The sequence below is a fragment of the Jaculus jaculus genome, chromosome X, assembly GCF_020740685.1.
Source record: "Jaculus jaculus isolate mJacJac1 chromosome X, mJacJac1.mat.Y.cur, whole genome shotgun sequence".
Taxonomy (NCBI): Eukaryota; Metazoa; Chordata; class Mammalia; order Rodentia; family Dipodidae; genus Jaculus; species Jaculus jaculus.
Genome location: NC_059125.1, coordinates 55,226,068 through 55,240,239, shown reverse-complemented (window position 1 = coordinate 55,240,239; position 14,172 = coordinate 55,226,068). Strand labels below are relative to the sequence as shown.

The 14,172-nt window shown below is 40.0% G+C and overlaps 1 protein-coding gene across 2 annotated transcripts in view; it reads right to left on the bottom strand.

The window, feature by feature from the left end:
• Nucleotides 1-4,823: 4,823 nt before the first annotated feature.
• The window catches only part of Fam120c (family with sequence similarity 120C), a 117,352-nt gene continuing 108,003 nt past the window's right edge, over nucleotides 4,824-14,172 (bottom strand). For both annotated transcript variants that reach the window (XM_045140145.1, XM_045140146.1), the window contains exon 16: nucleotides 4,824-9,681. In XM_045140145.1, coding sequence (XP_044996080.1) covers nucleotides 9,433-9,681 — 249 coding nt within the window. In that variant the 3' untranslated portion in view covers nucleotides 4,824-9,432. The remainder of the gene's footprint in view (nucleotides 9,682-14,172) is intronic.

Here is a 14,172-nt window from a genome sequence, read left to right as displayed (position 1 = left end):
ACCAAGAGCAGCTTTGGGGGGGAAAAAAAAGTGTTTATTTTGGCTTACAGGCTTGAGTGGATGCCACACGAATGCAGGGGGAAATGATGGCATAAGCAGAGGGTGGACATCACCTCCTGGTCAACGTATAAGGTAGAAAAAAGCAACAGGAGAGTGTGCCAAACACTGTCATGAATAAACTGAGTATAACACCCATAAGCCCGCCCCCAACAATACACCATCTCCAGGAGGCTTTAATTCCCAAATCTCCATCAGTTGGGAACGTAGCATTCAGAACAACTCTTATGGAGGACACCTGAATCAAACTACCTCCCAAGAAAAGCTACATGCTCAGAGAAAAGCCAGCCCAAGAAAGAGGTCACATGTACTAAAGGCAGCACAGTTGGAGGGGTAGAGCTACCTAAGCCTTTTGTATGCCAGGTGAGTCCCAGATACTGCACATGAAGGTACAGGGTCTTTGTTTTGTTTTTTTTTTCTGTGCTGCTTATTAGACTTTGGTCCAATCTTTCCTTGTTATGTCCTCATTCCTCCATTATGTCATGAGAATGTTTATTCTGTGCCATTATATATTGTATTTAGCTTGTGTTGGTTTTCAATTATGTTATTTCTTTTCAAGCATACACCGACAGAAGAGAGACAGAGAGAATGGGCATGCCAGGACTTCCAGCTGCTACAAATTCCAGTTGCATGCACCAATTTGTGCATCTGGCTTTATGTGGGTACTGGGGAATCAACTCATGTCATTAGGCTTTGTAGGTAAGTGCCTTAACTGCTAAGACATCTTTCCAGCCCCTAACTTTTATGTTTTTATTTGAGAGAGAGAGAGAGAGAGAGTGAGAGAGAGAGAGGAAGAGAGAATTGCCCTGTCTGGGTCTCAGCCATTGTAATCAAACTCAACACTTGTGCCATCTAGTTGGTATGTGGAACCTTGCACTTGCGTCACCTTTGTGCATCTGGCTTACTTGGGATCTGGAGAGTTAAACGTGGGTGCTTAGGCTTTGCAGGCAAGTGCCTTAACTGCTAAGCTGTATCTCCAGCCCCTTGTTTTTTTTTTTTTTTTGTTTGTTTGTTTTTTCAAGGTAGGGTCTCACTCTAGCTCAGACTGACCCTGGAATTCACTATGTAGTCTCAGAGCAGCCTTGAACTCCTGATGATCCTCCTACCTCTAGCCCCCAAGTGCTGGGATTAAAGGCGTGTGTCACCACACCCAGGCCTAAATTGTGTGTTTTTAAAATTGTTTTTATTTATTTATTTAAATGAGAAAGAGAGAAAGAATGGGCACACCAGGGCCTCTAGCCATTGCAAACAAATTCCAGATACATGTATAATCTTGGGCATCTGGCTTACATAGGTTATGGAGAATTGAGCCTGGATCCTTAGGCTTTGCAGGCAGGTGCCTTAACCACTAAGCCATCTCTCCAGCCCTGACTTTTTTTTATTATACAGGGCTCACAATTAAGACACTGCTTTGAGACTTTGGACTTTTTTTATTATTAACAACATATTTTGTATGGATATATCATGTGTTAGTACTTTCTTTTCCCTCGTCCCAGGCCCCATTCTGCTGGGGACCCTTCTTAGTGGGGTGGTAGGTATTTCCCCATGGGGTTCTGTTGTGGAAGTAGTAATTATTTTGAACAGTGTTGGGAATGGTAAAGACTATGTGGATATTTAAAGTTAAACTATGTTTTGTATTTTGCATTATGCATTTTTTAATCATGAGATAGCCACGGATCCTATGAGATGGCAGAGTGGAGTATTTTGGTTTCAATGCAAAAATGTCCCTCCTAGGTTCATGTGTTTGAATACTTACTCACCAGCTGGAGCTATCAGGGAAGGTTGTGGAACCTTTAGGTGGTGGAGCCTTGCTGGAAGAAGTGGGTCACTGAGGGTAGGCCTTGAGGTTTTGTGGGATCAGGGAAGGGAAAGGAGGAGAGGTGAGAGAAGGGTTAATCAAAATTAAAGATACTGGGCTGGAGGGATGGCTTAGCAGATAAGGCATTGGCCTGCAAAGCCAAAGGACCCAGGCTCGATTCCCCAGGACCCACGTTAGCCAGATGCACAAAGGAGTGCAAGCATCTGGAGTTCATTTGCAGTGGCTACAGGCCCTTGCATACCCAGTCTCTTTCTCTCTTCCTCTGTTAAATAAATGAGAAGAAAATATTAAAAAAAGAAAATTAAAGATATTAGAATGGATTATTTTTATTTATTTGAGACAGAGAGAGGGAGAGACACACACACACAGAGAATGGGCATGTCAGGGTCTCTAGCCATTGCAAATGAACTCCAGATGCAAGCACCACCATGTGCGTCTGGCTTACATGGGACCTGGAGAATTGAACCTGGGTCCTTAGGCTTTGCAGGCAAGCGCCTTAGCCCTAAAATGGATTCTTTTTATTTTTATATATTTAAAATTAAAGATATTATAAATAAGCTATATGGAAACCCATTTCTTTGCTCACTAATATGTATTTTTTTTAAAAAAAGAGTTTGGGGCTAGAGAAGATGGCTAAGTGGTTAAGGTGTTTGCCTGCAAAGCCAAAGGACCCAGGTTCAATTCCCCAGGACCCACATGAGATGCACAAGGAGACGCATGCATCTGGAGTTCATTTGTAGTGGATGGAGGCCCTGATACAGCCACTTTCTTTTTATGTGTGTGTGCATGTATGTGTATGTGTGTGTGTGTGTATGTGTGTGTGTGTGTGATATATATATGAAGAGTTTGGGCAAAAGTATCCTATGGAGGTGGATAATGTGCTCTGAATCCATAGATTGTTATTAGAAAATTTCATTGTCAGGGGTGGGATATCTTCCAGTGAGCTGTTGGTGGTAAGAGAGGACCCTGATGCTTCATAAAACACTACAGGCTATTGTCAAGTCTCTTGGTTGTTCCACCAGAACTAGATGACAAGACCCTATTGCTGATGACTCCACATGCTTGAGCTGCAGGTCAATGAGAAATCAAGTTGGAGCTGAGCTGGAAGACTCCTCCCTGTTGACTAGCTGTCAGGATGCTTGAAAGAGCAATGCAGCCTATGGGGGCAGAAAAGTCATCAATGGTCTTAACCAGCAGTGGTCCCTTTAAGTTCTAAGTGGCCATCCATGCCAAATATACCAAGTGGCACAATGGAGGCATGTCTGTTATGAGGAAAACAACTGGTCCCTGATTAGATTTGAAGTCCACTCCATAGGAGAGAATTCATGCCTGATGTTGACATCATCATCAAAAGCTTGGGAGGGAGCTGGAGAGATGGCTTAGCAGTTAAGTCACTTGCCTGTGAAGCCCGAAGACCCAGGTTCAACTCTCCAGAACCCACGTAAGCCAGACGCACAAGGTAACGCACGCACGTAAGGTGGGCCAAGCATCTGGAGTTTGACATGCCAATTCTCTCTCTCCCATAAAATAAATAATGATAAAGTTTGTGAGGTTATAAGCCCTGCAAGGGTAACTACTACTATTGTCTGGTTTGGTAAATGTATTATGCCCACTAAACTGCTCCCTAAATACTTATATTTATGTCCATGTATTAAGGCTACTCTCACTTTTGGTTAAAGAAGCTTCTAAGCTTCTCTTTTCAGATGGTGGCAACCACTGGGGTGACTCAAAATGCTGAGAATAAGTGACAGTGGAGTGTTTAGCACTAAGTGAGACATCCCTATCATACCCTCCAAGGCTCAGGTCCCACTGTGGAAGAGGTGGTAAAAAGAATGTAAGAGCCAAAGAATAGGGAGAAGTGCTTACAATATTGTCACAGTGGCTGAAGCTACCTACACAAGACCTGCATAAGAGGAGGGGAAAATAATGACATCAAATGAATAGAACAGAGAGTAGTTGAAAAGAAGGAATTCAGTGGAGGGGGGAATTTGGGAAGGAGGACAAAGGAAGGTGGTGGAAAGGGCCTATAATCATGCTATATTGTCGATACATGTATGGAGGTTGTCAAAAGTTAAAAGAATCACTAAAAAATAAGACTGAACAAGAGACATGGGGAGAGAAGCATTTAAGACAGTAATACCAGCAAATGAGAAGTGGGTACTAACAGCTTCATGTGTTAGATATGTACTTTTTTATTGCTGGGTGGGATAGGGAAGGAAGAAAGTTAGCTAGAGAAGTAGTCAGAGGCCAGCCAGCTAATGAAGGGGTAATGGAAGGTTTTGAGCAACGCGCTAGGAAAGGATACTCTGGAAGGTAGTAAGCATGGTGAGTTAAAGCAGTGGTTCTTAACTTTCTGCTGTGTTACAGATTCCTTCAAAACCCTGGAAAAGGTGTAGGCCCTTTCAGTAGAAAAGGTATATTCACTTAGGCACAAAATGCTGCTTACAATTGCTTGGATGGGAATTCGACTGAGAAGCAACTGCAATAGTTCACGAAGAGGCCTGGACTAAGTCATAGGAGTGGGGACAGGCATGGTGAAACTGATGTGAGAAATGATAGCTGAGTGTTACCAACAGATCTTATTACAAATTAGATTTGAGAAACAAGGGAAAGGCATGAGTCTAGGCTAACTAGTTCTAGGCCAGTTTGTGGTTTAGGCATTCAAGTAGATATAATGTCACTCATGGAAAAAGAGCACCCTTTAGAAGAAAAGATGGATTCAGTTTGAGAAATGTTTAGTCAAAGGTGCCTTTAGAACACACAAACAAAAAAAAGTTAGTCAGGAAGTTAAATATGCTTTTCCTTTTGATAACCTGTGCGAGTATCTTGCCCTCACAAAACAAACTCAAAAGTTTGTAGAATACTTCTGAATTTAGATAAAAATATTCTCCATTTGCCGAAAGGGATCCAGAGATAAGAGAAGAAAAATTTGACACACTCAAAAATATTTCACAGTCTTTTAAACTAAAAGAATAAACTTTTATTAAGTGCTGTAAGTTTCTTTCCATCAGCATTAACAGAACAACAGACCAAATTCCATCACAGAACAGCTCCTGAGACATTCTTATTCTTTTCTGAAACATTTCCATTAACTCCTGCAGTTTCCCCCAAGAAGCATCCATTCGAACTTACATTAATAAACTATGGAGCTTTTGTGGTGAGGTGGGCCAAAAAGGCAGGGAACTTGGAATTTGGGAGTGGTAAAGAGAAATACTTATTATCCATTCACTAAACACACTGCCAAGAGCACAGGAGAGGAGATAGTAAACACAGCAAAAAAACAGTGAAAGAATTTCTTAGTTTAGTCAATAACATCATTTATCAGGGACCACTAAAAAGAAAAATCACCAACTCTTTGCAGTTAAATTTTTTTTTTGTTTTTGCTTTTTTTTTTTTTTAAATCTAATGTGTTAGTCTAAAAAATAAGAGTAAAATAAATGGTAGGAGGGAAAGTACCTTCTGGGAAGCAATTAGAATTAATTTTCAGATTCAGCAGGGTTATAAGAGATTAACAAAATCTGAAACACTTGCTTCATTCACATGAAAATTCACTAGCCATTAGTAACTACCAACACAGTCAAAAAAGAGCATCTATAAAAGTACACGGGTAATGTCAAAAGCTGAAATAAGTTCAATAGTACATGGGACATTTTTATTTTGCTTTGAACTTAGAAAAAAATGATTTTGTAAAAACATCACGTAATTTTCTTAGAACATCAAAATAACTTAAGGCAATATTAAAGATACTCAGCAGTAAATGGGGAATAGATACACTGAGCAGTCTACCTGTACCAGCACAATACTGCAATAAGCCAAGGGAAAAGAGAAAGTCAAAGAAGATGCCAAAAGTATTGGGAGGGAGAAATATATAGGAGGATGTACAATATAACAGTGAAAACTTATCCCCCCACCCTGAACCCCAAGTGTATTTAGGAAATATGTACGAGAAAGTGAACAAGTATAATGATTAAACCTTAGAATTATACTAACTACTTTAAACTGTGGTCTACTTGTATTGTCATTTCAAAGAAGTGGGGAGGGGGGACTTTAAGAGGCTGAAAGGATGGCATTGACGTGTCCACAGGGGTCTTCTAAGGTTCCAAAGGACTGAATCATCATAACCAAAAAGCTACACCCATATTCTTTCTATCCTACATAAGTATCCTTGCCCTCCCCCCAACCACCCTCCCAAATGCCTTGTCTGGCTATTTTTCTCAGTGATCAAAAACAAACAAACAAACAAACAAAAAAAAAAAAACTTAGCCAACAAAAGCAGAACATGGAGACAAAAATCAAACATCTCTAGCCAAAGCAAGATTACTTGTTAGGCTTCAGTCTATCAAAAATCCTACCAACTCTGAATGAAAATGAAAAGTTTGTTAGGCCTGGCTTCTGAGAAAAAAAAATAGTAGTTACAAGCTGACTCAAAGAAATTAAGAGCGTTAAGTCCTTGGGGATCAGTGGCTATACATGAACAGGATGTTTTTACTTGTGTGCCTTCAAGGTAAAGCTGTTATTTTTTTTGGGGGGGGGGGTCCAACATAATTTTGTTCAAGAGCAGCCACATCAGACTCAGAAGTGGAATGTCAAGTAGTATAGGAAAAATCCCCAATTTGCTCTCCAATTAGAGAATATTCAATTTCCAGTAATGAAACTTTTTTCTGGCTTATAAGTTGTATATTTTTGAAGGTATACTGATATCTAGGACATGACTCTGTAGTTCTTGCTTGTAACCTCTTGAACCCAAAATGCTGAATCAAAAATGAAAACAAAGTTAGAAGTACACCATTTGTTTCACCCTGGGCTAGGCGAGGGGAAAGTAGAGGGAGAAAAGCAAGTCTTTTGGCAAACTGGAATCATCTCCGTTAAAGCAGCAATTTTACCTCTCACAGTGAATGGCCACGAAATAAATCTTAATTCTGTGAGAGTTTACAATACTGTCATCTGACTGTGTCAAGTAGGTTCACAATCCACAGAAACAGCAACTGAAAAGATACCTCACCAATTAACTCTAAGTACTTCCTATAGATATGTGTCCACATATGTTACAATTCACTCACTCAATGATTCTGGTTACTTTTAGAGCTCCAAAGGATTCATCTCTGTGACTCAGAAAGACAATTTTAAGCCATCTAAATGTACATTCTTGCCTTTACTGGATATAAAAATCCTAAAGTTCAAACTGTAAAAGGATGAACAGGTCCAAAGAAGAAGGGGAATCAAATCAGAGAAGCTAATTCCAAAAAGATGGTTTTATATACTTTTTTCCTGTTTATATATGGTCATATGTTGCTAGGTGTACGCACTTGTCATTTTCCTTAGGTTTATGTAAGAAGTATTTGAGCAAGGGTAAGGCAAACAGGCCCCCTTCCCCAAGCAAACTTGGTAGATTTTTCTTAAAGTGGGCCATACTAGGGTTAAACAGCCCAAGACTTCTCAGTTTATCAAGATAGAGTCATTGTAAATGGACAGTTAGCAAACAGCCTTCTGGTTGTCTGAAAAAAAAAATTACAAGGATCTGTTATGGATTGGACTGCATGGTTTTTTTTCCCCAAAAGAGAGAACCCTGCCAGAAGTCTAGTCAGTTGTATTCTTAAAGAAATGACAGTTCTTGGGCAAGAATATCATAAAGTCCAAAAGGAGGTATATGAGACTGGAAGCCTCAATTTATGAATTAAGAAACACTATTAATTTGTTGCAAGCTATGTTTCCACCCCTCATATCTTGGCTACTTAAAAAGAGGGAACCTGGAAACCAAGGCTGTCTCAAGAGTATCTCCAGTAAGAAGGAACAACCTTTGTAGCCTGGGCAGATCCTGGCCCCAAATTGGCTGAGAATCTTTTACAGAATACTTCTCAAGACCCAGGCCAGAGTCCTCTAAAATCTTCCTTGCAAAGCAAATGAAAAGATCTGTATTCAAAATGTCAATGAATAAATGAAACAATCTAAGCAAGTAAAATCAAATTGTCAAATTCCCTCACACTTCCCCACCCCTTCTTTCCAATGGTAGTCTTCCCTCCTTCATTGATGCATGCCAACTAAGTCTTGCCTGAAGCCAATATGACCCCAGAGTTCCACAAGAAATTTCCTCCAAAATGGCTGAAGCCCTTTCAAATGGTAATCACCTCCTATCCCTTTTCTATTTCCAAACCTTCATAAAAAAATGCTCAACTCTTCTCAATCCCATTTCAACCTCCTGTTTTCACAATATGGGATGTGAGGGCTCTGTTCAAGGTGAAGTGTTTGTTGTTCTGAACAGGCAATCTCTGGAAAGTACTTTGTGTCTGATTTAGAGTAGCCCATCTTTTCATAATTGTGATAGGCTGTGACTTAGTAAGGATTTCAGATTTATTTTTACTTATATGTTTACTGTGTTTTTGTTCTTTTTTTCTGAGGCAAGGTCTCACTTTAGTCCAGGATGACCTGGAACCCACAATGATCCTCTTACCTCAGCCTCCCGAGTGCTGGGATCATAGGTATGAGCAACCATGGCAGAATTTCAGGTTTAAAGTGTGGTCTTTTGAAACCCACCACTCCATAGTGGAAGCAATTCTGAGAAGTCTAGTAAATCCTCTGAGGCATCACCATGTATGTATGTGTGTGTATATGTATATATATATACATATATATACATATACACACACATATAAAATATGTATAGATAAATAGATCTCTTATATAAAGGGTATGTGTATGCATATCAATACACACATTCATATACACACACTCACACACACACATACACACGTATACACAAAGTATCTTGAGTCCCTTTTGTACTCAGTCTCATAACAATGATTCCCACCCTTTCTGGGTGTGGGCAGCAGAGTGGGTGAACTGCACCGTATCTTCTATTTTACAAACAACACACTGGTTGAGAGGCAGGAAAAATCTGCCCAGTACTTTTCTGACTCGCTTGAATCTCCCAGTAAAAGGTCATTGTAGTTTTTCTTAAGTGTATAAAATAAAATAACCAACACTACCCACTTCCCTGAAAACATCTACCTAATCTGATTGTCAGGCCAGAGCTAGAGGCGGTATACAAGATGAGATGAGGAAGAATAAGGAGGAGTGGATGCTGATTATATGTCAAGGTCCCATTACCTCATGGGGGGGGGGGGGAAAGGAAGCCATAGGCAGTTAACCTGTCAACCTAACATTTACCAAATAAATTTGTAAGTATCATGTTAAATACTCCAAATACCAAAGCTGACACTTTTCTATATGGCATTCTATGATAGTATGTGCTTTCTGACAGTTTCTGCCTTGCTAGGCTTCCAGTGGGGGAAAAACTCATAATAGAAAGGAATACTAGTGCTATAATATATTTGAGAATTGGAGCTAATCTTGTTATTTATCTTTAGCCATAATTTCCCCAGAATCTAAGTCTGGGCCTGAGAAGAAGATAGGAAACAAAAGATGGAAGTAAAAAGATATCCTCTCAAAATCCTGGATAAATCTAAAGTGAATATTTATATCCTCCTCTAACTTGGGCATAAAAATCAGAAAAGTATAGTTTTCCCCTCATCCTGACAGGTGAAGCCAATCTCAGATGGTCACTCCTCTTTCTGTTGGGTCACAGTTTCTGGCTTCTGCTCTTGTAAGCGGTTCTTCTCGCCATTCTTCACAGGGAGGCTGGGGTTATCGTCGTTACACACATTGTCTCTGGATAAGGCACCTTGTAATGGAGCTGGAAAAGGATCACTTTTCTCTTCCTTGACCGACGTGCCACTGTTTCCATTTACCTGTGAGCGGGACCGACTTTGGTGAAGCTCCATGGATTTAGAAATTCCCTCTGAAGAGCCCTGTCAACAACAGAGATGCTCAGTGGAAATGGTAATCCCAAACTTCCTGGCCCTTCATAAAGTAGCTCGAGGAAGTTGCTTCTGTGCTTCAGAAATATTAGAAGCCTAAAGGTAGTATGTTCTACTACTACCCTTAAGAAATGAAACCTAATCATAGCGATAACATAATGACACAGCTATCATCATAAAGCTTTGTAATAAAATGTCCTAACACTTATAGCGACCTAACTCAACTCGTAGATATTATGATGAGGAAGCTAAGATTCTGAAAGTATAAATTAACTTACTAAAGACAGAAAGTAGTAGGGACAAGACTGGTCCGTGTCTTATTTTCTCAACTACCATGCTATAATGGCTTATAGTGTCTACTTCACAGGGCCTAGAATCACCTAAGAGGGGTTAGGTTAGCCTTTGGATATATCTGTGAGGGACTGTCTTGATTTGGTTAATTGTGGTGGGAAAACCCACCTTAATTGTGGGCAGTATCCTTCCACGGGCCGGGGCATGGGCTATATAAAGGAGACAGCTGGCTGAGCAGCAGCGCTCCATGCTTTATGCTTCCTCACTGTGCTGAATGTGATCGGCTGCCTCCAAGTTGTGCTACTGTATCTTCCCTGCCGCGATGGAATGTAATTTGGAACTGTAAACTGAAATGAACTCCACCTCCCTTAAACCGATTTTTGTCAGGCATTTTGTCCCAGAAATGAGAAGGAAACTAATACAAATACTGAGCAATGTGGACCATCAGAAGGGCAAATAAAAGGAAAAAAAAAAAAAAACTATAGAAAGAAGCAGATCCATGTCTAATATTCTATAGAGGCTTTTATAACTAAACATTCACCCGTTTCTCTTTTAACCTCAGGAATGTGACTCTTGTTGGAATTCATGTGATCTGCATTACTTTGCAGAACAGTGTTGACTCTCCAAGAATATTAAGAATAATGATAGCTTCTGGTTACTATGGTTGGGTATGTCACATGCCACACTATTGCTGATTATCTTATAGATAAGATACTAAAAGTTCAAATAAAGAAAAAATGACATGCTCAAGGTTATTGGCACATCTAGACTTATTTAACACCAAAGGTCTTTCATCTTTCTATCTGTGTGTTTTTTTTGGGGGGGTGGTTTAAGGTAGGGTTTCACTCTAGCCCAGGCTGACTTGGAATTCACTATGTAGTCTCAGGGTGGCCTTCAACCCACAGTGATCCTCCTACCTCTGCCTCCCAGAGTTCTGAGATTAAAGGCGTGCACCTGGCGTATGCTCTCTCTCTTTTTTTTGGTTTTTTGAAGTAGGGTCTCACTGTAGCCCAGGCTGGCCTGGAATTCATTATGTCATCTCAGGGTGGCCTCGAACTCATAACCATCCTCTTACCTCTGCCTCCCAAGTGCTGGGATTAAAGGTGTGTGACACCATGCCCAGCTTCTCTCTCTTTCTCTTTTAACATTACTGTTTTAATATTTTTTTTTAGTTTCTTGAGGTAGGGTCTCACTCTAGCCGAGGCTGACCTGGAATTCCCTATGGAGTCTCAGGCTGTTCCTTGAGCTCATGGTGATCCTCCTACTTCTGCCTCCCCAGTGGTGGCATTAAAGGCGTGCACCACCACACCCAGCTTGTTTTATTTTATTTTTTAGAGAGAATGACAGAGAGAGGGAGAGAGAGAGAAAGAATTGGCACACCAGGGCCTCTGCCACTGAAATTGAACTCCAGATGCTTGTCTCACCACGTGGGCATGGGCAACCTTATACTTGCCTCACCTTTGTGCATCTGGCTAACACTGGATCTGGAGAGTCAAACACGGGTCCTTAGGATTCACAGGCAAGCATCTTAACCACAAAGCCATCTCTTCAGCCCCCCTTTTCTCTTTTTTTTTTCTTTTTTGAACATTTTATTGACAACTGCGACACATATAGACAACATAACATTATCAAAGGCTTTTTTCCTTCTAATAATATATAATACATAATAGAAAACTCCTACCTGTTGAACCTATACTACCAATTTTCACTGAGCAATTCCCATAAACACTTTACACATATTTAAATTCTCATACCCTGTAAGTTAGATACCAGTTTCCTCATTTTACAGGTCAGGAATGTAGAGCACAGACAGGTTAAATAACTGGGCCATGACCACAGTACTGAAATGGCAGAGTCATATGCAACACTGAATCTTTTGGCTCCAAAGTCTATACAACATAGGGGCTATTAGAAAATGTTGCCCAAGAACTTTGAAATATGATGGGACTAATAAAAATTCACACAATGGATGGAACTAACCCCCTGAGTGATTCAACAAAGAAATAATATTACATATAAGTGACTTAAGAATTTGAGAACAGGGCTGGAAAGATGGCTTAGTAGTTAAGGTGCTTACTGGCAAAGCCAAAGAACCCAGGCTTGACTCCCTAGTACCCATGTAAAGCCAAATTTACAAGGTGGTGCATATGTCTGGAGTTTAGTTGCAGTGGCTAGAGGCCCTGGCATGCCCATTCTCTCTCTCTTTTGCAAATAAATAAATGTTAAAAAATTATTTTAAAATTAATTTGAGAATATATAAAACTTCAAGGCTCTAGGATTAATCTCAGGAGAACAGAATTATAGTGTACATATGTTTAATAAGCTGGAAAACTTAACTATGTCATATTCTGAAGAAAAGGTGACTGAATAGAAAAAGGAAAGTCAGCAATGTAGCCAGCAGTAGCTGTGCCCAGGGAAGTTGGCTTACATCAACACAAAATTAGTATGAGGATTTCCTTAGCCAAATTACCTATAGAATAGAAAAGAGTACTTGGAGTTACCAGACCTAAGAAGTAGACTCTCCTAACCATCCCTTGTTCTCCTCATCTATATAATAGAATTATAGTATGTACTTCATAGGTTCTTGTAATGACTCAGAGACCCAATGTGAAGCACTCAGAATATGTGTCTGACATCCTGAAAGAACTCAATAAATGGGCTATACAGCAAGAGCCTGTCTCAAAGCCCTCACCCCCAAGATCCCCAAATAACAAAGAATAATTCAATAAATGGTAACTAACATCATTGTTTCTTTTCTATGCTTCCAACAAAATTACTGAGTACTTAAAAATACTATGAGGTGGTACTTTGAAAATATATGGCCCCATAGAGTCAAAGTGTTCTATTCAGCTTGTAATTTGTGTCTCAAGCTGCCTGGCTAGAGGGGGTGTCACTGGGGACAGATCCCGGAGTCCATCCCTAAGGTGTTATGGGTGCAGTGGGGGGCATGTGGGGGAGGGAGGGAATTTTATTCCAGCCCAATGATATAGAGAGCAGTCTGAGTTCTGAGGGTCTTGCATGCTGCCGGTTCATGCTTCTTTTTTTGTATTTGCTGGTTGTTGATGGTTTCTCTTTCTGCTTGGATTTATGAATGAGAATCAGCTTCGTTTGCTAATGATGAAACTTCCCCCTGGATCTGTAATCTTGAAATAAATCCCTTCCTCCCATAAAACTGTGTTTGGTTGGATGTTCATCCCAGCATTGTAAAACTGACTACTTACTACACATGGCTTGTGTGTAGAGAAAGCAAGCTCTGGTAATATTATTTATGAGCATGTATCAGCCAAACTTGTGTCTCTAACAACTGGAGTTACTATGCTGCAATGGAATGAATACAATACAGATCTTTGTAATCAGGAGGATATGTCAATTTTGGTAACAGACTTTTTGGATAATATGGAGCAGTAAATGTCATTCTTCTGAGCCTCTGTTTCTTCCTGTTTAAAAGACGAAGTAGCAAATATCTCACAGCAAATTCATGTGGTTCCAATAAACTGATTAAGAGTGAGTAGACAAAATGTGCAACATGTCACAATAAATATTCCTTCTTATCATCAATAAGCAGTCTGCTCTCATTCACTTACTCCCTACCCCAGGGGCTATCCACATAGCTAATTTTTAGTGATCTTGGTTAGTGTAGGTCAACCACCGAGAGATGGATTTAGTCTTCCTGTATTATAAACAGAATGTCAGACTGTATACCTCATGGTCAGCCCTTGAATTATGGCAAATGTGCTAAAGCTGGACCATCTAAAGGCACCTTCTTGGATGACTAGCTTCGTTCCAGATGCAATCCTTTTGATCTAACTGATTGCTTTTGAAAAAAGCTGAGAAGCCTTACAAAACTCCCAAAGTTACTGCTCTGAAACCTTGGAGTGCATTTTAAACTGCTTTGGGTGAAGGACTTACAATGCTAGTCCCACTTTTGCCTCAAAGTAACATTAAATTTGTATGTTAGTGGAGGTCTTTACCTAAATAGTTTACCTTTACTACTAAATAGATGCGAGGGCTGGCTGCTTATGAAAAACAAATTTAGTACTAAGAAGCAATGACAAAAAGTCTAGTAGTGGTCTCTTATTGGAAAGTACATACTCAAGAAATGGTAGGATATAGTGCTATGAGGAGCTGAGCAGTTTGAATCTAGTATTGACTTTATTTATTTTTTTCAGCACTGGGGATCAAGGGCCTCAC